We start from the raw sequence: 25,819 nt of genomic DNA, 5'->3' as shown, positions 1-25,819 counted from the left end.
GTTGATTCCCTACAGTGTGTGTGTGTGTGTGTGTGTGTGTGTGTATGGGCTTGCTTTACTTTATTCATGCTGTACAAAAACTAGGAGCCCACCGTACTTGTGAGGTCACGCAGCTTTGTGGGGAATAGGAATTGGTTTTAGGGTTCACAGGTTAGAATTGGATTTAGGTTAGGGTTAGGGTAAGAGTTGGGGTTAGGCATTTAGTTGTGATGGTTAAGGTTAGAGTAAGGGGCTTTGCAATGCATGATGTCAATGCCGACCTGCATAAGTATAGTAAGATAAGAATGTGTGTGTGTGTGTATTTATGTATGTATGCGAGTGGCTTGAACAGTCTGAATTTGTGTTCGTGTGTTTTTGTGTGTATATTCGGAAGTGTGTGTTTGCGAGTGTGCGTGTGCATGGGCATTGCTGCAGACATCTCTCTCCCATTAGACCTAATGCTACATGACAGTTCTGGATCAGACTGCTAGCTATTCAAGGCTACTCTCCTCACTACACACACACTCACATGCAAACACACATGAGAACCAACCTGCGCTCCTATATAACCCCATCCTCCATATGGAAACAGAAAAAAAAAAAAACTCAGTGTGGTTGAACACTACAATGCACAACACCACCCTTATAACCAACACTGTTACATGGTGCTATCTGCCTCTGCTGTTGTTATCGAATCCCTTTGAGGAATATGTGTGCTGTGGAGCAGATAGAGTGCATCAGGCCATGCTTTAGTGGTCTGTTTTTGAAAGCATTTCTCAGTACTGTAATGCTGTAGTCGGTTTCATTCACTGATGATATTAATGAGCAGCCTTGGGGTTTATGTGGGCATCCCACGATGCAAGTAACACAATAGATGAACAGCACCTGTTCACATATGATCAAGAAGACAATTTAAAAGGGCACTCCAGCAATTTAATGTTGAACTTCAATAAAGGTGGGAGGGTTCGTGAGCAACAGATAACAGAAAGTAGCCAAAATTGATGCAGCTGGGGCAGAGATATATTCACTTTCAGTGCCTAGTATTGTATGAGTCAGAAAGGTTAAGAAAAATGTCCCACTTGTACCCAGTGTCAGTTCTTCAGTCATGAATATATTTTCATGGCAATTAGTTAAATACTGTATATTTCTATTACCAGTTGAATACTGATAACGATGTTAATTAAAAAATAACCATATAGGGAAAATACATTGTAGTGGCATGGACATGCATTATGATGTAGAGGAGTAGGCAGAGAAAAAAATATGCATTTTAAGCTCTGAGGCAGAGAGGAGAGAAAAGGAGAGAGGAGGAGAGGAGAGGAAAGAGGAGAGGAGAGGAGAGAAGAGAGGAGAGGAAATGAGGAACAAGGCAAAAGATAAAACTTTTCTATGATAACTAAATTTTTTAAAAATCTGGCAGAGAGATAAGCTGCCATTAGAAAGTCTGTGTGGCTGCTTTCATGCTCTTGCTGTCAATTCCTCTCCTCTGTCTCATTTGCTGCTTCCTTCTCACTTTCTCTTTTTCACCTCCTTCTCCCCCCACCCGTCTTTTTCTCACTTTTCACTCACTTTTCTAACCGCGGATGAAGTGATTTTGTAAGACTACTAATAGCTCTGATCTGAAAACATTGGTTTGAGTGCTCAGTAATTGGTGAAGAACTTAAAAATAGAGCTGCCACTGCAAAAGCATGTGGCCAGACGGCAAGCCCGTGATGACTCAGGGTTGCTATTCCTAGTCCTCAAACTTTTTGAGAAATAAGGAACAGCAACAGTCATTATTCAGCAACAAAAATGGAACTACAGTACATCTCTGCATCTTAAACAACCCAGAACTGTGCATAGCGAAGTCGCCTGAAGCAAAAAAAAAAACTGGGTCTGATTATAAATGAGCAAATTACCTTTCAAAGTTATGAGCCTGTGTGAGTACTTAGTTAACTTAAAGCAAATGAAGCACTCTTATACATATCAATGCTGGCAGTGACAGTGTAATATATTAGACTAGCAAGTTCTGCCTCACTTTATTATCACACATTAACACTTTCTGGAGAAACACCGGCTGACAGTAGATTCCAGTTGATGAATAAATTTGTATTATATCAAAGCCGACACTGCAAACACCCTGGCCGCTGTTTCAGCCCACAGAGGACTAAGCAGTGAGGTGGACACCCATGTCTCCTAATGCCACACTGCACTGTGGGCCAAGTAAGGCACAGAGGGAAATGACCCATGTCAGACAGCCCAATCTCTTCTAATGCTTGCCTGAAATGCTGCACAGTCATCATTAGGTAACTCTTTCTCATTTCATTTCAAGTCCTGCTTTCTTTGCTTCTTTCCTTCAGTGTCCAGTTACATGTATATTCTGCTTTTTTCTTCCCAGCTAATACCTTAGTTACTTTCTCTCTTTTTGTTTGCTCCCTTCCCTCTCTCCCTCTGCGTCTTCCTCACTATCTCTTTCTCTTTCTCTCTATGTCAAAGTCATTGAGGTGTAAATTCACATTAATGTGAGCATTCCTCCCAGACAGCAGCTACCACTGACTGGCTATATAGGTCAGAATAAACACGGCGAAAACTGTGCGTCTGCACATGTGCATGTGTGCTTGTGTGTCAGTGTGTGGCAACTAGCAGCGGGAACACTACTGTGTTCTGTCACACGTGTACTGACAACCAGGAGACCCACTGCACATATTTCTCGTCTCACAACTATCTCACACGTGGTGAGATACAGACAAGCACAAACCCACCAACACAACAGTTGTGTTGCCGATGTGACCTCACTACAGCAGCTCACATAAATACAAATGTACACTACATTGCATGAGTTTTCCTTATTCAGAGTGTCACCCTGCCTCTGTGAATAGACCCTCTGGTGTCTCTATTGGTGGTTCTCAGCTCTTTGGAATTTATGGCTGGATCCAGAAAACCAAAAACCTATTTTCCTCCTTTACCACTAACCCTTAGCCTACATGATGAGGACCAAAAATGGTCAGTCGGAAAGGGGAAGGGGTTTCAATGAAATCCTTCTTAAGTCTGACACCTACAACCTTTCAATGTAACTTTTCTGAAATTTCACAGATGAACCAATTGCATATGACAAAACTCTGCAAATGTTGTTCATGACTGATATGAAATCTTGAATTCAGTGAGACGCCACTCATGTATATGCAACTTCAGGACGAACAGAAACACAACCCAATGTAGAACAGAGGATGAGCTTACTGACATCAAAAATCAGTAACACAATCTCATGTTTAACAAAAAGATACAAGCTTTGTTGAATTTTTGGGACAAACAGGCCAAAAGAATGGCCTGTAGCTGTTTCTGACAGCTTATATAATGTTTTCACTAAAAGCAAGTTCAATAAATGAGAGCTACTATAAGAACAATACCAAAAAAAGGGACCAATAAAAGTTAATTATATGAAGCTTGTGTCCAACCTATAAAGTCAACTGCAGCTATTAAATAATTAATAGTTCATCTTTCTGTCAAATGCAATTTGAGGAGCACTTTCCCTCGATTATCTCTGAAAATGTCACCACTCTGAGCCCATTTTTAAGGTCAGCCTCCACTTGGGAGTGTTTTTGGGTGCATGCCTGTGCGTACAAGTGTGTGCATGACTGGGTCTGTGTTTCCACTGAGAGCATGTGCGCATACAGATATTTATCAGAGTATGCATAATTGTGTGGATGTGATGCGTCATGAATGTGACTCTGTGCCGTCATGTATGTGTGACTTAGCATAAAGTGTGTGTGACATGAAATGTGTGTCCCGGCTATGGAAATAGTAGCTGCTCTACCTCCTGCTGTGTCTTCCCGGACTGGCGCATTAGTGTCAGTCTGACTCTGAACGGTCACAGCATGTTCACCCTGCGTCCATGGGGCGGAATTAACCTCCTAGTCTGTCAGAGAGGGTTTTAGAAAGAATCGATAACGCAGCCCACCATTAAATAGAAACCAGCTAACTGATAATGGCCAGAGGTGGACAAACTAAATCAGTATATAAAGTATGAATTACTGAAAGCTGCTACATAAGACCTTTCCTGTTACTACATTGAAATTAAGAGAGTCTAATAAATAGATTTATAGGCACAAAAAACTGCATTGAATTATGGATACTAAGCCTGGATTTCAGACCCCATGAATCAGAGGCAGAGCTTGCATTTAGCAAGGTGATGAAATGTCCCCTGAGCTTTAGATGAGGCTTTAATGAAATTAAAGCTAATTGTGTGTCTTTTATCAGTGCCTTCACATTTCTGAAAAATGACAAAACTGACATTTAGTTCATTCTAAAATCAAAACCTTTAACCACCAACCTTTTGGCAAACTTTAATTTGTGATGATATAATCAGTACAAATAGATAGATGACTGAACTTGTCAAAAATGTCAACTTCCAAAATTTGCTTGGTCAGACTTGATTTATTATTTATTTATGCTTTCATCAAATATTTCCTGTTTGAAATAATATATTTTTTAACATGTACAATATATTTTCTTTAGGCAAAGATCTTGTTTGAGTTTTGTAGAACAATGTGTTGATACCAAAAGTAAAAGTAGCTTAATTTGGTAACGGTACTGAAATATGTATCATATTGGAAACGGTATTTCCAGTGATAACACAACTATGGTCAGTAGAGGGCTTTATCCCATCAGTCATCTTGGACTTATCTTGTCTGCACCTCCTGCCATGAATGAGTCACTCAGTCCACTTTGGCTTGTGATGAAACCAGACCAACCAGACCAAGGACACATTCAACATCATTCCTGTCACAGTGAGTTCATTTTGAAAAGTAGAACATTAAGACGTGCGCACTACTTTCCATGTCCACATTATTATATGGATGTTACCAGTCAGCAATAGTGGAAACAAGAACAACATCTAGGCTTATGTGTTGGCAATATTACCGCAATCCCGATCACAAATGACGAGGTCAAACTGCAATTATTGCAGAAACAGATCAAAACAACATTCTGATAAAAGATGAGCTTTGCTCACGAGAAAACCCACTGGGACATACAGAGACTGCAGCTTGTGTGTTTGGGTTAAGTTTGGATTTGCCAGCAGACACACTGGGTGTATGTCTGACTGCAGATGCTTACGTCATTAGAGAATGCTTGTGTGTGCATGTGTGTGTCTGTCTGTCCCGAGGCAGTGACCTTAATCTGAAGCACAAGGGTGACACAGGCTCAGACCAGACAGTGACAGAGATGACCTCATGCATCAAAACATACACGCATGCGCACAAGCACATACATACCCTCTCGCACACATCTCTCCGTGTTCACATCTCTTACATACCTCTGGGGCTATGTAGTCTGGAGTGCCACAGAAGGTGCGCGTGGTCACTCCCTCTGTCATGTTCTCTTTACACATGCCAAAGTCAGCAATCTTAATGTGTCCCTCAGAGTCCAGCATCACATTGTCCAACTTCAGATCCCTGAGGAGGTGCACAGAGATTCAAAACATCCTTGAAATTGTTGACTTTCCCTGTAGAATGAATTTCATCAGGCGGCTTTCACTGCTAATGCTAAGTACCTAATTCTTCTACTATTTATTCCAAACAAACCACCGTTTGTTGCTGCTGCTGGGTGTTCTCGTCAAAAGAAAAACAATAGTAAGATCTTCACCGATAAGATGGCTAACTACTGCACGGTATCGGTTTCACAACGACAGACATTAAATATATCACAAAATTTCTAATGATTACTTTAAATGTAGCCACTGAATTTGAAGAACAGTGTGCATTGTACGCGTGCTGTGTAATACTCACCTGTAGATGACTCCTTTACTGTGCAGGAAAAAGAGACCAGCAGCGATCTCTGCTGCATAGAACCTGCAATAACAAACACACATTTACATACTCCTAACACAAGAAATATTAACCTTCAAAACACTTAAAGAAAGCTTTTCTATATTCCAGAAATAATTCCACTACAGAAATTCTACTTTTTACACATTTCCCTACTGTTGTAGCTAGTGTTTCACTGTTAACTCATTGTTTGAATACTTTTTTTTTTAACCTTTGTAACACTACACAAGGTTAGGCTGAGATTAAAACTCAACAAACAAAAATAATTATTTTAAACTGGTATGTCTTACACTGCCTGAGGTTCCTTGAACTTGCCCACTTGTTGAATATGGTACATGAGGTCTCCCCCATTCACATACTCCATGACAAAGTAGAGACGATCCTGTGGTCATACAGAAAGAGAGATACAAAAGGAGAGGAGGACAGGGTCAGATGGGGAGAGAAATATGCAACGTCACTGTGTTTCACAAAGAAACTGCATGTTCCAAAAAAGCTGTAAAATTGCACAGCATTTCTATCTGCTGTCAAAGCTCTGAACAGAAAGATACAGTTCAGTGTTACAGCCTCCCCTGGCCTTGCTGTCTGAGTCGTTCCATCGTTCCTGCCACACTTTCCATGACAACGTGACCTAAAAAGCCCACAACAAAGCGCTTCATGGAAAAAGAAAACACTCAACACAGACATCTGTCAGGAAATATTCTCTTTGTCTAACAGTGCTGGTCCCTTACAGCCCATGACAAGTTTGGCCTGACCCTGATCTAGCTGTGTTTAATGGTCCCACACTAGCAAAACAAACAACAACTATCCCGCATAGCAACAGACCCATACTGACAGCAAAGTTGGACCTTCCACCTGGTTTGCTAGACTGTCACTACACATGACAAAGCAGATAATGCACATCTCTACATGTCTGTACGTCTCACATGAAACTCTCTCTTCTCTCTCATTGACACAGTGGTGTTTTCACTCAATAATGGCTCAGCATTAGCTGGATTTCATTCTGATGAATATTGACAACATGCTGTCTTAACAAAAAATAAATTAATTTGGCCTAGCTGCTAAAATCTTATGCTACACTTTGTACATTTGATGTTAATTTGATGTCCACATACTGTAGTATAATTTAGGCATTCATTCTGTAAATTAAACATTATTTTTGGTGTTTCATATGCCTGCTTTCATATTATAATTTTTTTCTCATTTTGGCTTACATTTCTCAATATTCGTTTCTTCAGTTACAGTATCTTAATACAAGAGTGCTAGCGGATTTTGTACAGAAAGCAACAGGGGACGATGGAAAACGTCTCGAAGTCCCCTGCATCTTTCAAAATGGGGAGTTTGTCTTAAATCTCAAAGGGTTTGTGTGAAACAGCTAAATGACACAACTAACACAAAAACAGACCTATACTCTATATATACTATATACTAAAACATATGGATGACAAGACAGTCCCACAGTCCCACTGAAGTTATTTTCCCACCAATGTTTCACCTGTCTTTAATACACAAACCTGAACCCCTAGTTTATGATGGTTCATCGATTGTCTTGCAGGTTTAAGTTATTACATGCATGCAGACAACAAAAAATACTAGAATATAGGTGCAGTGATTTTTTTTTTCAGTCTGTAAAGAAATTGTGGAGAGAGAGGTTGTGAAAGTGTTGAGACTAAGCCAGTCTGTTTTAGTATGTAGGAGAATGTACACGTGTTTGTGTGCTCATGAATATGCTATGAGCCAAGCTGTGTCTCTTTCTATTTCCTCTGTCTGCCTGCTGGTGTTACATTTCTAATCAGCTGCTATAGTTCAGCTTGGCTTCGTTCAGCATTGCCATCATTTAACCAATGGCTGGGTACATTTACCAAGAGGCATTCTGACTCAGCTAACTGTTTCTTTCACATTTACAGTAAAATGTATGTAAGGAGTGGGACATGAAAAAGGTCTAAGGAAAGAGGCTATCGGGTTAAACTACAACTAGAACTGTACGGTCCAGTGTTTTTGGAGCTTGACCCTGGGGACTAAAAATCAGGATATCCAACAATATGCATCATGAACATAAAGCGACTATCACACTTCTCAAGCTTGAATATACCAACACTCAGCAAGAACCCATCACCTGTTATTGTCTGTGATACTTAAAGTGATTCTCCCATTTCCATTTCTGGGTAGGTGTTAACGCAGAGCAATAAGAGATATTTCTCCAAGATTTTGTAGACATGCATGGAGGAGGGAAGACAAGTGCAAGTTATTGTGTATGGTATGTCTGTGCACGACAGCTTAGTGCACACTGTCCAATCTAAAAAGGTGATAGTAGGGAGAAAAAAGATGGCATCAAATTTCTATGTAAAGGTCTAAGCAAAATTTGTCATAACTTTATGTGTGTGCACCCAGACTTGTTTCACAGAAACAGACATATGGGTGCATACGTCTGCATTTGAGTCTGTTGTTCTCTAAGCGACCATGATACACTTCTGTTGATATTATGTGTATGTGTGTGTGAGACAGTATGTGCTCTTAGGTTGTGTGGTCTGGTTTTAGGGTGACTCAAAGTCAACACACACACACACAAGCTTTCTAATTGAGGTTTGTTTGTTTCATCTTTGCTTTTTTTTTTTTTTTTTTTGTGCTAGTCATACACGTCCTCTACTGCTCTCTACATCACTTCATGAGTAAGATGTTTAGCTAAAAGCCCCTTCATGAATTAATTTGACCTGACCTGACCTGGAGTGACTTGTCCTGATGGGTGTCCAGGAGCGTTTTACCTACCACAGTCTGGAAGCACGAGTGGAGATGTGTGAGGAAGGGCGGCTTGTCCTGTTGGGCCAGGACTCTCTTCTCCACCATGGTACATTCTACATCATCGTCCTGGATCACCACGTCCTTCTTCAAGATCTTAATTGCGTACAGCTCCTCAGTGGTCTTCATCTCTGCTAGCATGACCTTCAGAGAAACAGAGAGAGGGGGAGATGAGGTTGGAAAAGATTATTCTTAGATGTCTCACTTTCTTAGCTACCAGTAACACTAAGCGATGTACTTCAGCTGAGCTGCCTCACCTTGCCGAAGCTGCCTTTGCCCAGCACAGCCAGGAAGGCGAAGTCGCTGAGTTTGACTTGGTCCAGGCTGTTGGATGGCAGCTGGCTGGAGCGGGCCTCATCCGTCTCATCGATCACCTTCTTACCTGGGCCTAGCTTGGCTTTCTGCATTCAGGGAAAAGAAGACAAAGTGCATAAGAGACGTTTATCTTAAAAGTAGCACACACATAATGTAAAGCTGCAGTTCAACATAACCACTTCCTGAATTCCTAAAACTTATTTGGAAAGTTATCACAGTAATAAATATAATAAATTGAAAAGAGACTGAACCAACAGTAAACTTAGAAATTTCTTTTTGGTGGATTCTTCTTTTAGTGAGAAATATTTCCAGATCGAACCTCCTGATTTCAGACACACTTTCTCTCACATAAATGTTTCAGATGCTTGAAATTCATTCCTAAAATGGCACATGTAAGCTTCAGGTGATTATCTTCTATGTGTGCTCACACAGCCACTCACTCTGTTTATTTGCTCACTCACAGCCACAGTACACTGATTGATAAGCAGAAGTCAAAATTAAGGGGGTGAAATGAGACTGTGGTGCCATTGTGGAGTTGATGTGATAAAAAAAGAAAAAGGTCCCATTCAAACAGATACAGTCTAATAAAATGCACTATACTGTGTCTGTACTGTTATCTTACTTTACTGTTATAGCTTAAGCTGTGACCATGTCATCTTAAAAACATATAACAAAGTAGTCCTCATTAAAATAAATTGCAACCTCAGTAACAGGTGTTCCTTTTGGCTTAAAGGAAGAAAGTTTCGAATGATGACAAATTTTTACAGTAAAAGCCCTAAACCCCGTTCACAAATTATTTGAAAGACCTGGAGAGATAAAACTAAAATGAGGACCAAAAGAATCAACATGCTTGAAACATCCAAGCAACGATTGGTGTATTTCATGTCACATGAAGATTTTTGATTTAAAAGATGTTTAGAAGGCATTTATTTATCATCATATTTCAGGGGTAAGTTTATACAAGTTAAACTAGATCACTAATAATTAACTGTTGCCACTAAACATACAACATGTGTATATAATATATGTATATGTGCAAGATATATGTGTTAAGTGGACACTTTTGTCTTGTGTCAGCATATTTTGAAAATGCACCTGCATACCTGGAAACAGGCCGAACATTAATTTAAGCATTGCATTGCTGAAATCACCTCTTCCATCTTATTGTGTGGTGAAGGCAGAGCCTATAAGAAGCGATTCATAATGTTGGAATCACATCAAACCTAACAACTGCACTGCTGATTTCTCACCAGTGGAGAGCTCCATGGTTGCTAGAGTAATGAAGGGAAGGATGCCACACTCTGGTTTCACTGCGTGCATGCATGTGCAGACAACTCTCTGTGACACAGACATGTTTTTTCAAAAAAGCAAAAAGATTCTCTTCTATGTATTTGCTTCATGCCAAAGTCATGCTCAATCTCCCAGTGGAGTAAGATGCTTCAAGAAGCTTGCTCGAAAACAACAGTGCATTATGCTGAAAAATACACACCTTCGAGGCACACTGAATGCTAAACAGCGACCAAATGTGACATGATTTTCAATACATCTCGGTTCTCCCTACACAAAAACACAACCCTGCATTGTCATGTCCAGGTTTCACACACAGCCAAGGCCAAACACAGATCCAAAATCATGCTAAAACCCGACATCATAGGCTTAATCTACATCCACATGCCACAAAGAAGGTACCCTATTTAGCTTTAGCAAGGATTATAACAAACTGGCATTAAATTGCCAGTATATCTTATTGTTGCTGGATATAGAAGATCATATTCTAGACTAGGGTAAGTAAAGTGGAAGTCATACCCATTTTAGTATGAATAAAAAATCACTACAACTGCACTACAAAAACCTGTAACTGTGAATTAGCACAAAATTTCCATTTTCAACTGTTTTCACAAAAAAGACTTCAAATACATTTGCACATGTATCATAATTTCACAAATATTTACTTTGTATTTAGCAGATGAAGCTGTTAAATTCAAGTTTAATACGGTAAACACAGTTATAAAATTAGATACAGTTAGTGACAATTAACAGTAATTAACATTTTCAATTCCATTATAATGGTATATATCCATTTATCTTCAAATAGAGACCAGAAACCCCTGTATCAAGTTCCATGCAAGATGGAAATGCCGAAATACACCAAGAACTGAAAGCTAGTGGAATAGAAGCTATCTTCTTTGCCTCACAAAGAGAGCCTCATCTGCATATTCATAGTGAGAATCCCTAGTAGTTGTTAGTAAGTCCACAATTTCTAAATGAAGCAGGTAAAGAAAATGTCTGTTAACATAACAGATGAGAAACAGTGCAGGAGAACAGACTAGTGGGAATGTGATACAAACAAAAACCAAAAAAAAAAAAAAAAAGAAAATTTCAATGTGAATTCAAACTCATCATCTTATAATATGGCCAATATATTGGCCAGTTTGACCAATCAGCTGTCTGAAGACTGAGATCAGTTGATTAAATGAGTCAAGTCTGGTGTGCTGCAAAAACCTACAGCCACATGGCCCTTTGTGGAACAGTTTGGGCACCTCTGGTCTAAATGAAACCTTTTGTTGAAAGCCAAAAGTAGATTTTTGGACCACACTGACTTCCAACAGCAAAACCTCTGGATGAACTCAATGAAACCTCTTAGCTTCTTAAGGTAGCTCAAATGGAGAGCATCAGTTAGGCCAAACAAAGCCACCAGTGCATCTGTCTAAGACTTGTGAGACTTTAAAACCTGATAGGTGAGTATGACAGACCTGTTTAATTTCAAAGGAATTCCTGCGTTATGTTCTGCTCTGTTGGTCAGTAGAACTGAGTAAATGTTGAGAACAGGAAGTAAGTGTGTCCTGATTGTTTAAGAGCTGTTATCGTAATCATTCTATATTCTATTATTTATGTCATTCAACCACAATGTGGGATTGACGAGTCAAATATTTGTTAGTTAATATTTGTCAAATATTAGTTTTAAATAAGCAACAGTTTCCAACGGTTTATAAGTGCTGCTTTTCGAGGTGGATGCCAATTTCATTCCACTTCAAACACAAATTATATTTTAGGATTTATACCTGAAGTGGTCTTTGTGATCTCCACCTGTTTTTGTGTTTTGTGTGTGTGGTCTGGCCTGAGCATGGTGACCTAGATTCTCCTCCCGCCAACTCACCTACACACCTGACTGTCATCACGTCATCAACCCACCTCCAAACAGCTGCTCTTAAGGACCGGCTCTTCACTCCATTCTCCGGCTGTTCGTCAGTTCACTCACCGTGGTAATAATGTTCACCCGACTTATCTTGCAAAGACTTTCTGTGTTATACTTACCTTGTTGCTACCTGGATTACATCAGCACCAGCTACCAACATCCACCAAGCCCTAGTACTTCACCCGCTCCCCGCTTACCTGAAGGATATTCCCTCGGCTGATTGACAGCCTCACTCTCCTTCTGACTGCCAAGTCTCCATACTCACCTGTTTCCCTGAACACCACCTGCTCTGCCACTGCCTGCCCCACTCCAACTACACACTCTATTCATTCTCATCCTGGTCAAAATAAAAGACTGTGTGAACTTTACTTCCTGGTCTTTGAGTACTGAGTTGTGCATTTTGGGTCCTTCATCGAGGACCCCTTCATCACATTACATATCTATTACATTTATACACAAACACCACACATTATACTTCAAATAATGTCAAATTAACAGTAGAATATTGTAAATATAATGTGGTTACTTGTGCAGCAGTGTTATGATGAAGGGCTAATAATTTTTTTACATTAAAAATCTGCAAGATTTCTAAGTGAAGTTACATGTCAAAACTCAAATTTCACTTGACATGATCTGAAACTGGCAGAGTGTTGCAACTGTAATCATAATTATTTGTTAAATAATGGTGTTTGGACATTTTTTAAAAGGTAAAACAATATTTTTTGGGTGGTATATAATTTTATTGCATCAAATATTGATTGATTATACAAGATTTTGTTTTACATAAAAGTATGTAATAAAATTCTACTAATAGCACTAATAAACTAATAGCAGTACTCCTACAGTTTTAAGCCTGATTGTAGCAGTGTTATTGTAGCACCATATTTATTGGTCACTGGCTTTCACACATGTAAATATCCTTCATTAAACATATAAAAGCCAAACAAAAACACAAGATCTCATGTAAAATTACAGCTACAAACGGTATTTTAATTATGGAAAATTACTGTATTTTTTTGATTTTGAAAGTATTTTATTGGCATCCCAGCTACAGGAATATCACCATTTTTTTAATCATTTTTTAATGTTTTTTCTTTTTTTTTAACAGTGTACATGCTGAGAACAAACTAATATGATTTAATATGAACAATTTCCTGATTTATCATGTTTCACCTTCAGGAATTACTTTAATATTCATTTTTTGAAATCAAACTATTTCATACTCATACTGTTGTGATTAAATGAAGACATTCGACTTGAGACAACCAGTGCTGTGAAGCTTTAGTTTGGTTAATGGCATCTACCACAGTCTGCTCTAAATCTGGGAGGGCAGCAGCGAAACTCAAAGCAGAGCAGACCGCACCAGACCACAGCACACCTGTAAGCTTTAGCCAATGAAAAGAGCCTGGCCGAGCCGAGCGAACAGCAGCCTTACTTCCTTCGTCTCAGACGCACCTGATCAGAGCCTTCCCCAACTGCTTGGTCCTGAAACCACAGGGAGAAGGGAGCCAAAAGTTCTGACTCGCTTAGTACACTTGACTATGGGTGTGAGCCACAACAGCTGATTTTTATATACATAGATAGCTGAGGGTAAATAGGAGTGTAGCTCTTGAACACAGACAAAGAGAAAATTGTAGCTCTCACTCTACAGGTGGTAGAGTATAAGTTTACAGTGCTGTGATTTTAACAGTCACCAGAAGACACTGTTATGTACAAGGTCCTGGTGTGGAAGAAACATCGAACATACACATAAAGATAACAGAAACTAAAAGAAAATGACCCGACCTCTATTATTTACTTGAACAAACAAAACCCCCTAATGTGACTTTGTTATCTATGTGTTAAAAATAACAGTTTGGATTACTGTGAAGAAAAAAAAAAACACTGTGGAGGTAAAAGAAATTCCGCAAATGCCTCTGAGAACCAGAAAGTGTAAAGTTGGGGTGGAAATCAAATCTCCTAGTATGAAGAAAAAGCGAGGTGAACATTTGTGAGTGGGAAAAAAATAAGTGATACCTTGCAAGCACACTGATGACACACACACACACACACACACACACACACACACACACACACACACACACACACACACACAGTAACAGGGTTGCTCCTCATTTTGGTGATGTATTTCAGTTCAATGCTGACATCTAGTGGTCAGAATTGGTTCTGCTTCTCTATAAATATTGACTCAAGTGTGGGTTATCCCTGTAGTTCACCATTACTGTATTAGTTAAGCCTGAATGTGAAGCCTGATCTCATGATACAGTGAGATTGAGCAGTATTAACTATTCCAGGTGGTATCTGCAGTGACGGTGATGTAAGCACACAAGATGTAGAGAGGCAGAGTGACCCACAGACAAGACAAATACAGAATACCAAGACACACATGCCGACAAATGTGTAGTCATGAACTGTGAGCAGTGCAGAGTCTGGATTTACTAACAATCCTCTGACAAACTCTGAGGAACAAAGAAAAAGTGAAGAGAAAGAACTGCACTCTCACTTGATTCAAATATAAACACAATTCACCTTCTCCTAAGAGCTCAGTGTGCCATATATTCCACATATCTGTAAGGTGAAGAAATTTTGTTAAATCCATTTGTAGTTTTATTTTCTTTCCCTCTACAAAAAGATTCCCTTGAGTTGTGCTGATTTATTAGAGCAATATCAGTTTGCTTCTTTCCCTTCATTTGTTTCAGGTTCTTTTATGACTTTTATGACTTACATTCAGAACAAATTGTTAGTAAATTGGATCAATTTGGAGTTGTTTGGAACCACATACAAATGATAAGAGATAAGGAGGAGTGATGGAGGGTGTCACCACAACAATATGAGACAAAACGGAGGAGAGGAGAGGAGGGGAGGAGTGGGGAGGAAAGGGGAGGGGAGGGCTACCTTTAGATTAAAGTTAATTTGGCAGTCCTGAGAGCAGGGGCAATAAGGGGAGAGAGGAAGAGAGAAACTCTTGCATTAAATACGACAATGTGACACAGGATGAAGAAGCATTTGTACAGTATAAGTCTCACCAAGCACAGAGGAGGGAGCAGGAGGCTAAGGGGGAAAAAAAGGGAGAGAACCACAGAAGGTTTTATGAAGAGGAAAAAGGAAGAAGAAGAGAAGGAGGTTTCTTCAGGCCAAATGTCCAAAAAGAGATAAAGACAGTAAAGTTAAGTGGAAAACACATTCTGGAGACCTGAAGATGCAAAAACTTTAAAAAATAAATACAGTGCCTTCCTTTTAGGTATACCAGACAGCACTGACATTGTGGTAATGCTAAAAAGTGGTAAAGTTAAAAAGAAAGTTGTTTTTGGATTCAAGCTTTAATCATATACACTGTGTTATGTCCACAAAAATAACTACAAACAGGAGAATCATACAGAATGAAAAACTACTGCACAGAAAGAAATGCGTCCATCAACACTAGGCAGTTTCACTGCCAATGCTGATGCTAAGTGTTGTTGTGTAGTTTCTTTAATCAAATTTCCTTAAAAACAAACAAAAAAAAACAAAACCCAGAAATGTTGAAAATACCTGCTCTCTGCAAATATATTTTGCTGCCACCAACACCTTGACCATGACACCTCATGGATCTCCTTTTGGTGAACATATGTACTGCAGGTCTTGTGGAGCTGTTACTATGACAGCCACGTGCTGACAGGTGCCTGGAGGTCAGACTCTTCTCTGCCCTTATCAACTCTCCTATTCTTCTCTTCGTTCTTGTGTCTACACTACCTTCGGTATTAGGACCTAAAATTACCTGCTGTTGCTTCATCAGTGAAAGGAAATGTTTCAAACTCCCATGACTGGCTGGCCACCTGATGGCAAACTACCTTAAAAAGGTAATGCACATGTTTTGTGAGGATGCAAAAAGTTAGTTTACAGTGGCAAGGGGTTTTTAACAGTAATTTTTAGGGGGAGTTGCTGTGAATAATGTAAACATTCTACATTTTTCACATGTATTATCATTAATACATAAATAAAATCCCTGTATCGCTTTAATACATTCCCAGGACACTGTCAGTGGTGCCACACTGGATTTTGAAACAACCTAAGTAACAGATAAATAACAGGGTGAAAAGACTATTTTAACTGCTACCATGACATTTCACCATCTTTCCATTCTTTCTAATTCTACCCATAACTCTCCACTGTGCGTAGCACAAATGTCATGGGAAATAGCTTTAGCCCCCCCCTCAAGAGACCTGGGCTCCCACGGAGAGCCTGAACAATATGAGCGACAATCAGTGGACCACAAAGAGCGCTGCTTCGCTCCCAGCAGGTCAGACACACTGATGCAGCAAACTGGATGAAGGTAAACAGCAGTCATGTCTAATCAACTGCACCTGAAAAATGCCTTGTACAATGTGTGAGTATTTGCGAACCTATGTTCAGGTAGAATCTAAAAGGTTCAAGTTTGTGATTTACTTATAATCTTAGATACTCAGATACTTCTCATAAATGGGAATTTTACATCATTATTGGAAATGAGCTATGATGAGTATTAAATAATTTTCTATACATCATGAATAGAATCGTAACTGAATTGTCACTGAGCAGCATTAACTTAAGAAGAAAAAAATCCTCCAAATAAGAGGGGGGAGGAGAACTAAAAACATTTTTTACATTCATCCTCTAAATGGCAAAAATGGTCTGGTTACTACACAACTGCAACGTGAGTCTCTTGCAGATGTTCAGAAAAGGTCAGTTGCTTTGCTTATATTGAAGTGAGTGGCAGTTTATCTTCAATTAAAAAAAAAAAGAAAAAAGAAAACTAAATTTCGTCAATATGCAGGTGTTCAGCTTTTGTGTTCAACATTGCAAGGAGCCTTTCTTTTGGAAACTCGCTGAATTCTGGGAACTACACTTCAGTCAATGTTTCGATACTAGGAACCGGAAAAGAGCAGCTTTGAGATATAAAACATCAAAGATCTCTTATACCACCTAACAGAACTGTTCATGTACAGTATATGGACATTTAATCACAGAGGTAAATAAAAATTATAATCTAAAAATAATTTAATTTAATTTTTATGTTTTCAGTCTCGCCACATCTTTGAAAGATCTGTCCCAGCCAATTAGCGTGATTATTAACTAAGAACTAAACTCAGTATCAAAACATCCCCAGTCTTACATAGAATAGCCATGTCCTTGTCAGAGAAAATGTCTCTGTAGATTAAAAGACAGCTGTCTATGCATAAAAGACTCATCAAAGTCTGTCCTTGGGCTGCTTTCATGTAACTCCAGACTGGAATCTTTCTCATGTATTTGTTCTTGCTAACATGCTAACAATCGAACACCGCACACATCACACGCACGTTCACTGTAGAAATAAATTCTCCAGTGCAAAACGACCTCAAGCTCAGGAGGTCTTTGACATCTGCAGCCGTCACACTGTCATCTTTAATTTAACAGCTGTGCAGCTGAGGAGGAACATTCGATAACTCTGAAGGACATGATTCTTTTTAAGCCGAGGGCGGCTGGACCAACAGCAGAGATGCTCGTGCACACCCATTGATAGCTGATTAAGTAGTAAGTGGTTGTTGGATTTATTTAAATGAAATAAACCTGGACAGGGCTGGGTCTGTGTCTCATAGACCAAACATATCAAAACTAAGAGGAGTGTAGACATGTGGTGTTATTGTTGTATAACGACAGACAAACAGATGACAACAATAAACAGTGGTGATTATGTACGTGTGATCCTCACCTCAAATTTCTGCCTCAGTTCCTCATTACCATCATCCTCCTCTGAGATGGGAACATTGTAGTATTCCCCCTCCTCCTGGCACAGTAACTTATACCTGAAAGAGGAAGTTAAGCAGAGTGGGAAGAGGCAAGGGAGAAAGACAGGGAGAAGGAAGATGACACATATGGATAAAAGAAACTAATTCATTTACCTTCCCTTTTTCTAATAAACCATTCTACCTTTTCACTCATCCTGACCTCCTGGGCCTGGGTACAGTTCTTAGGAAGCAGTCTCTATGGGGTATTTGACTACACCCTCTTAGACAAAAGCACAAGTGTGTGGTAAATAAGTGAAAAATGAATATCTCTCGCTCCGCTGGGACAAACCTACTGATGCTGCAGCTCCAGGTGGCCATCAATCAGCATAGTGTAAGATGCTGCCCGCAGCAAAGTCCCAAACACAGCCTACTGTTTACCTCAGAGGGTGCTGTGCTGGGAACCTGCCATGTAAGCTCTGATATGGAGTGTTTTACTGCATGCAAACTGGCAAAAGGAGGCCAGCTTTATAAACTGTCAATCCTACAACACTGCTGACACTTTTCTTACCTCTGCTAAGGAGGTTATATTTTTACCCATGTCTGTTTGTTGGTTTCTTTGTTTGTCAGCAGGATTATGCATAAAGAAAAAAGTACTGAACCAATTTGCACCAGATTTGGTGGAGGGATAAAACAATTATCTTTTGGTGCCATCAGTTTCTCAGGAAATAACGGTTGGATCCTCAAAAAATCAAGTATATTTATGGTGTTTAGATCTATGAGTTTGTACATTTGGTGTAGATCTTGTGCTGAATTCACATTACACACAGAGCTGTACTATGTCTACTTCCTTTTTCCCTTCATTTTCTATTATAAGAGATAGACAAATGTGTAGGATTGTTGGCCTTGGCAGGTATGTGCTCTACGGAGTGCCATTCAAGACTAAAAAATGTAATGAATAATATAATAGTACTTGAAATTCAGCTCTCACGGAGGAGGAACTAAACTTCCAGGTGGAGTAAAGATAAGAAGAATAAATCTGTTACCCCTAAACTAAATAAAAAAATCATAATCAAACTTTTATGAAAATTCTATGTGTTCAAACATATTTCATTGCAAGGGGGAATATTTTGTACGGATAAGAATAAAGAGTTTCAACACTGCTGAGCGTCACACTGGAAACTTCACCCTAGTTAATACCACACTGTGAATTTCCAACATAATATTAATATCATTGACAGTAGCCAACGCTTAAGGAAGTGAGTGTTACCAGCCACAGACTGGAGACTTCATGAGCTCTGACACGCCAAAAGAAAGGGCTCCCATGAAGTCATTCCTGGTGGTCCGGTCCCAGTCCCACACCTCCACCGACAGCCTGCGGTCCTTATCTGTAGGTTTCAGCTTGCTGTGCGACACAGAGGTGACATTATGATTATTATACAAAAAACTAAAGAAAAAAAAGCGTACATATATAAAGTGGTCTGATTGTAAAACACTGCATGTTAATACAACAAGTTATTATCGTTATCATTAACTTGCCATATACTTTATTACCTTTTTAAGTATGAACAACAACAGTACCAGTATGAGCAGTGGTAAAAGTGTATCAGCAGTATTAATATTATCCACATAATAAGATATCAGAGGCTGCTTTATACTATAGTTTTTAATATCCATCTGACATTAAATTCACATTACCTTCCACTCATTAGGCCATGTTAAAAAAAAATATATCCAAAAGTGTACTGCAGGCTGTAGGTGACAACAGCTAATTTACTCACAAAGTAAAAGTCTCATTCCATTTGGGGTTCAGGTTGGAGCGGATGGTTTTGGTCTTCTGCTTGGTCTCATTTTTGGGGTCTGGGATGAGCTTGAGCTTGACATACGGGTCAGACAGGCCATTGGGGTCCATGGGAATCAGGTTTTTGCCTTCACCCACTGAGGAAAATAAAGAATACAGAGAAAATACGAATTTGCCTTTAGAGGCATACAGTTGTACACACATTGTATACATACGTTTGTGCGTATGCAGTTTGGGCATATTTATAGTTTATGAGTGATTCTGTAAAAGCAATGCATTTAATTTGAACAACTGAGTCTTCTCACAGGAATTCAAGAAAGTACAGCACAGTGGTCCTAGTTTATCCTATACTCACCACCCATCACAGTACTACAATACTGAGAACTGATGGATTTATTAAATCAGCCTACTTTCAACAGCTAAATGAAAACATTGTCTCGTGTCTACAGAGAAGACTCCATTCATTTTCTGTGTAGTTTCTACAGGATAAATTGCTTTGGTCAGGAAAAACAGATGCTTCCTTTTAAGCAACAGGAGAATATCAATAGAATAAACTGCAGGTGTTCAAGATCAAACAGCCTATGAGGATTGTTTATGGCTGAAGTCATACAGGGGAGCAAATGCAGGAAGCGTTATGAGAACAGTGATTCAACATCGCAGGCTGTGTCATGCTTAAGTAGGCGAAGGCTCTCTCCTTGTCCTCCTGTATTTAGCTGTTTAATAAATAAGGGCACACAAGAGACATTAGCACTGCATTAGCCCTGAGCATTGGAGGAGTGCCAGACCTGAGCTACAGTACAACACACACACACACACAAGCACGCACGCACGCACGCTCACACACACACACATACAGTACCCCTGCCCACACTCAGACATACACTGAGATGCACACACATACTGTTTTTATCCATCTACACACAATACAGCCAGCATCCCCACAGGGACAGGGTGAATGCCTGCCTTGCTTGGCTAAACCACAGCCCCCTGGAGACCCCCAGAAATCTCTCCATGTGGCCCTGTCAGTCACACTACAGTGGCAGTCTGAGTAGTGAAGACGCCAGCTGACCTTTGACCTGGAGAGGAAGGTGCAAAGCCAGTATGTTAAGGCTGCATGAGGTGACCATTAAACCCACTGTCTTAACTGGAATATTCTGAATCAGATTCCGTATTGATAGGATTACCGGTGATAAATGAAAAAAATCAATGAGGGATTGGCACCACTGAGTTAACACATGCAACTGTTGTGATACAGTACTAATACAGTATTATTCTATTTCTAATAAGATGGTAGGAGGTTATACAATACAAGACAAATAAATTATCTTCTTATAATTCATTTATATTATGACTCTATACATTACATGAACTACTGGTAAAACCATCCATGCTAAAGTGGCCTCATTTTATTTTCCATGTGGCTGCACCAATAGAATCAGGCTATTTGATAAGCCAAGAGTAAATAGCTTTACATTGTTACCAGCAGCGCCAGGGTGGCTGGTATGATTTTCACTTTGTGAGTCTGTGTGTGTGTGTGTAGCGGGAACTACCACAAAGTTGGTTTTGACTGCTTTGGCAAGTGTTTATATGTCTGTCTGTCTCTCTGTCTGTCAGTCTTTCTCTCCGTCTACCTGTCTGTGGACAGATTTTGTCACCACAGTAGAGTCACAAAAGTCACTGAAAATGCAGTCACAAAACTTTACAGGTGTGTAGCTGACATCAAAATGAGGGTCAAGTTCAAAGATGCATGTGGTACGACCCATGGGTATTCATGTAATAAGATATTATTGACTATTGAGTACTCGTGTAAAAATGTAGTATAATGACTATTGACTACTCATGGATCGAAACATCAACATGTGCTGCAGCTGGTGTGATCCCACTGCAAGATGGTCCATAGTTTGCTTTTATTTTCAGCACCTGTGATGGAGGATTTGAGCGCTGAGCGATGTTAGCGAGGTGTGAAGTTAGATGAGAGATGGATTGAGCTGCTGTAGAGCACACACACACACACACACGCTGAGAGACAGGGAGACAAGACCGAGAGGGAGCATGCAGTACTTGAGAAGAGAGACAGACAGGCGCTTACAGAAGCAGCTCGAGGTGTGGGAAGGTATTGAGCGATCCTAAGCTGGCAACCCTCTGCTTTCTCAGAAATCCAAGTGTAAAGTCAGTCTACAGGCACCAACGAACAACTTACTGTATACTGTATTTGAACTAATACAGATGCACTCTACAGCAGAGAAGGAAAGACAGAGAAACAGAGATGGACTCTTTTTTTGTGCTGATGACTTAGAAATGCACATCCTCGATGCCTCCTCTTCATTCCCATCTCTTTCAATTTCGCCAAAAAGAGGCAAAATGGAATAGAAATGAATTTAATATGTGAGCTCAACAAGAGATCCCACATTATGTCTGTTTCATCTTCTGGATGGAATAGCAGACGCTCCATAACAGTCTGTGCATTCACTGGAGCAGTGGCTGTAAAAGTAACAATCATGGGATAAATGTTGATATATGCTGTGCCTCCAAAAACCCAGCTGCCTGCTAATATAGTAGGTTGTATATCAGGAGAACTGTTTTTAGTGTCAACTTTCAGTGGATTGACAATGTTCAAATGGGGATATTTTACACTGGCTAGGCACTTACTGTACAGAACAGACAAAGGTGGTAGTGGACATCTATAGATGGGATAGCTTCATTTTACTCTGAGTGTTCAACCTGGGAAGGATAAGTTGTCTATACGTTAAATATACTGTATTTGACTTTTAACTTCAACTTTTACTGCTCTTCAACATTTAAATCTTGCACTGTAAAAGGTCATATTTTGAATATTTCAGATGCTGGCTGTACGTATGCAAAGCCCCAGAACCAAAATGACAGTTATAAAACAGCCCTAACCAGGCCGACAACATGACATTGTTCAGTGGCTTCTTCTTGTGAATGTGGAATAAAATGAGTGGTCATACAATAATTTCCATTTCTGAATATTAAATAATCATTCTTTTAGGTTCATTCATCATTCTGCCCAGGAAAAGTGAAGAATCCACTTTTCCTGACAAGTAACAAAACAGTAACGTCAAACAATACAAACTGAATAAAATTATACGGTTTGAACTCATATGATATGCTGGATATTTCTGGGATAATATCACAAAAAAGTAGTGAAACTGGGATGGGCGTTAAAAACTGAAAAAAACTATTCTCTGTCAGTATACTCTGATGGTACGGGTTGGAGAATGTACGTATGGGCTGAATTTGAAGTTTGCGCTTATCTGAGTATGTTATTTTTATGTGTTAACAGACAATAGACCATTAAATAAGGTAACTGCAAACTGTATTTCCCATCATGACCAGTAGGGGGTACACTAGACTGTCTAGTTTAGAAGAGCTTTTCCTTGCATATGATTTCATGGTATAACCAAAACAAGATGTGTGTATGGTCCTAACTCTTTTCAGCTGTACTGCAAAGACTAAAGCTGACAGCAACATATCTGTGGTGTTGAAAGGTCTTGGTTAAAAGTCGAATATTTTTTTTGATGGAAAAGCTGAATTAGTTTTTTCACTGTTTGGAATTAAAGTACATCTCTGTGAGTGCGCTGTGCTTCATCTGTCTGTGCAAGTGATTTTAAAAACACATGCACATGCAAGCAGACACACAGACTAACACAAGGAAGTAGGGGTGTGTGTAGGAGCCATCAAATAGTTGCTTGGATACAAGTCTTCACAACTATCTTGGCTCGCATTTACACAGCAGCAACAGGTCAAACATAGTGCAGCTTCTCCAAATGAAAAACAAAACAAAACAAAAAGTGGTCCTGAAGACACCTACTGTAGCGGGAACTAGCACAGAGGTGATTTTGAGGTGTTAATATGCCTGTCTGTGGACAGATGTCACATTGATAGTGTTACAAATGTGCAAGATACAGTCATGAAACTTCACAAGTGTATAGCTGAGATAAAAACGAAGGAAGATTTCAAAAATGGGTGTGGTCGCTCGGGATGTCAACATGTTGACAGGCGTTGTGATTGGTGTGATCCCATCACAAGATGGCCTCTAGTTGAACTCTGTTTATCCAAGTGTACTCCAACTAAAACTAAAAAAGCCCTGGGGAAAGTAAAATCTACTAATCTAATTATAGAGATTGCAGAAAATCTTAACCAAGATAAACAACCACCAACCTTTACAAAGGTATGTCATTCTAAGAGTTAGAGCTTTGTCTACACATGCCTCAGCTACTGCAAGCTATTGCATACAGTTCTACTCCTTTTTGTAGAGAAAACAGTCACAAGTATGATGAGTGTCTCTCTGACAGCTGATATGCTGCTCATATCTGGACAAATTTCACTGTTGACTTCCCTGGTGATACTCTTGAAAAAGTTGAACTGCTGCACACCATTTAGAAGGCTCATTACCATGTAGACTGAATCTACTCAGGATAAGTAGTTAAGTGTTGCACTAGCACAAATAGCCTCATTGGGCTGAAAAATGAGCATGGGTCTCTCTTACTGGATTGTGGGAAAAATAAAATCAGTTTGCATTTTCCATTTTCAAAAAGCCAGAAGGCGATAAAGATGCACTTTTGTCAGTTTCTGTTTTGCAAAATGAAACAGAATAAAGAAAGAGGGAGGCCAAAGCGAGGCGATGAAAGGCATATGTTAAAATGGCATGAAGGCAGCGTCCGACATGCTGAGCGGAGGGAGCCGAGGCAGGGCAGCGACGACAGACTGGGAATACCAATGATATGACTTCTGGGAGTCTGGCAGCAGAAATCACACAGCAACAAAGTTCAGCTGTTCTATGAGCTCCACAGAGGCACTGAAAGGAGGAGAAAGTCTGTCTGTGCATATGCAAGTTTTAATATGATGGAGAGTAACTGCAAACCACGGTTCATACCGAGATGTGGCAGATGTCACAGAGTTATGTCATTAAGAATGATAAGATAAGCCTGTTAATAAGGGTCGATATGTTCACAGCCCTGGTGTTTTTCTTCTTATGTTACACAAATATGAAATGGTGCATATTTTCTAGGTTAGTGACGATAGCAATAAAACGTCCAAATATGAACTAGAATGTAAATAATAAAATTATATTATATGAGTTGCTGTCAAAAGCAATCTAAAAGTGTGTGTGTGTGTGTGTGTGTGTGTGTGTGTGTGTGTGTGTGTGTGTGTGTGTGTGTGTGTGTGTGTGTGTGTAAGGAGCAATTGTCAGTGGTTTACTGTCTTCTCTAGGGTCTATGTTCCTGCACTGTACAAGAACTTATGGGTGGGTCTGTGTGTGGACATGACAGCATCTTTTTGGGTGGACAGTGTTAGTATAAGCAAGCCACTGACCTTCATTCGGTTGTCTGTTCTTTCAAAAGTTTACATGATGTGTGAAAACCCACACAGAGACACACTCAGAGCCTTGTCTTCAGCTGACACCAGGTGACCCTAACTCAAAAACGAGGTCAGCCATGTTTGTTCTTAACCTCCCTGTGTAAACATGGCCTGTAAAGCTTAACCCACAAGTTTCGTTCTCCACCCTCTCAGTGTAACTGCATTTCTTTGAAAGCCCACTACTTAAATGTTGGCCAGCAGGACTGTTTGCTTGTGTAATATTACATCAGCCTGAAGGGAGTGGAGTGACTAGACGAAAGTACCTTCAGTATGAACTGGAATGAGATTGATATCAACTGTATTACAATTTTCTTTAAATGATGATATCTTCTTTATCTTTACAATAATTACAGCACTTGTATGATGGATTACATCTTAATTCCAGGTAAATTCCCAACAACCAAAGAGCTCACTACAGAACATTAAAACAGGAACCACTGCTGTAGCGGTGGCCAACTCCCTGCAGTGGGAAAGTGTTGGCATTGGTGCCACTGCAAGTGCTGTCAGCTGCTCCATCTTAACTCTGATTTAATAGGAAAATGTAATAGCGGGACTTTTTTTTTTTTTTTTTAATGTAATAGCGGGATTTTCTCTTGGCAAGAACGTGTTTGCTCTTCTTCAAGATGACTCAGACACTACAAAGAAATGGAAATTACTGCGACAAAAGGCTGCCGAGTGGAAGCGATGGCAGTAAGTCAGTGGCATTCAGATCATTGGGCAGTGATCAGCAACCCGCAGGCTGCATCCAAACCCAAGACAGGAGTCCTGATCCAACCCCAACTCTGCCTTCCAACAAGTCTTCCTTTGAGCGCCAACAGTAAAAGGGTGG

At 39.7% G+C, this 25,819-nt stretch overlaps 1 protein-coding gene across 3 annotated transcripts in view; it reads right to left on the bottom strand.

The window, feature by feature from the left end:
* prkcaa (protein kinase C, alpha, a) overlaps positions 1-25,819 on the bottom strand; it is a 141,414-nt gene that overhangs the window by 32,026 nt on the left and 83,569 nt on the right. For 2 of the 3 annotated variants that reach the window (XM_041036878.1, XM_041036880.1), the window contains exons 6-13: positions 19,589-19,745; positions 19,078-19,212; positions 17,795-17,888; positions 8,834-8,977; positions 8,547-8,720; positions 6,074-6,165; positions 5,745-5,807; positions 5,273-5,411 (exon numbers count right to left, since the gene is read on the bottom strand). In XM_041036878.1, coding sequence (XP_040892812.1) covers positions 5,273-5,411; positions 5,745-5,807; positions 6,074-6,165; positions 8,547-8,720; positions 8,834-8,977; positions 17,795-17,888; positions 19,078-19,212; positions 19,589-19,745 — 998 coding nt within the window. Of the gene's footprint in view, positions 1-5,272; positions 5,412-5,744; positions 5,808-6,073; positions 6,166-8,546; positions 8,721-8,833; positions 8,978-13,542; positions 13,573-17,794; positions 17,889-19,077; positions 19,213-19,588; positions 19,746-25,819 lie in introns of all 3 variants that reach the window. The other variant, XM_041036881.1, reaches the window with a different exon arrangement.

Source organism: Toxotes jaculatrix, chromosome 4, assembly GCF_017976425.1.
Source record: "Toxotes jaculatrix isolate fToxJac2 chromosome 4, fToxJac2.pri, whole genome shotgun sequence".
NCBI lineage: Eukaryota > Metazoa > Chordata > Actinopteri > Toxotidae > Toxotes > Toxotes jaculatrix.
The sequence above is the reverse complement of the archived record's forward strand: the minus strand, read 5'-3'. Positions and strand labels throughout refer to the sequence as shown.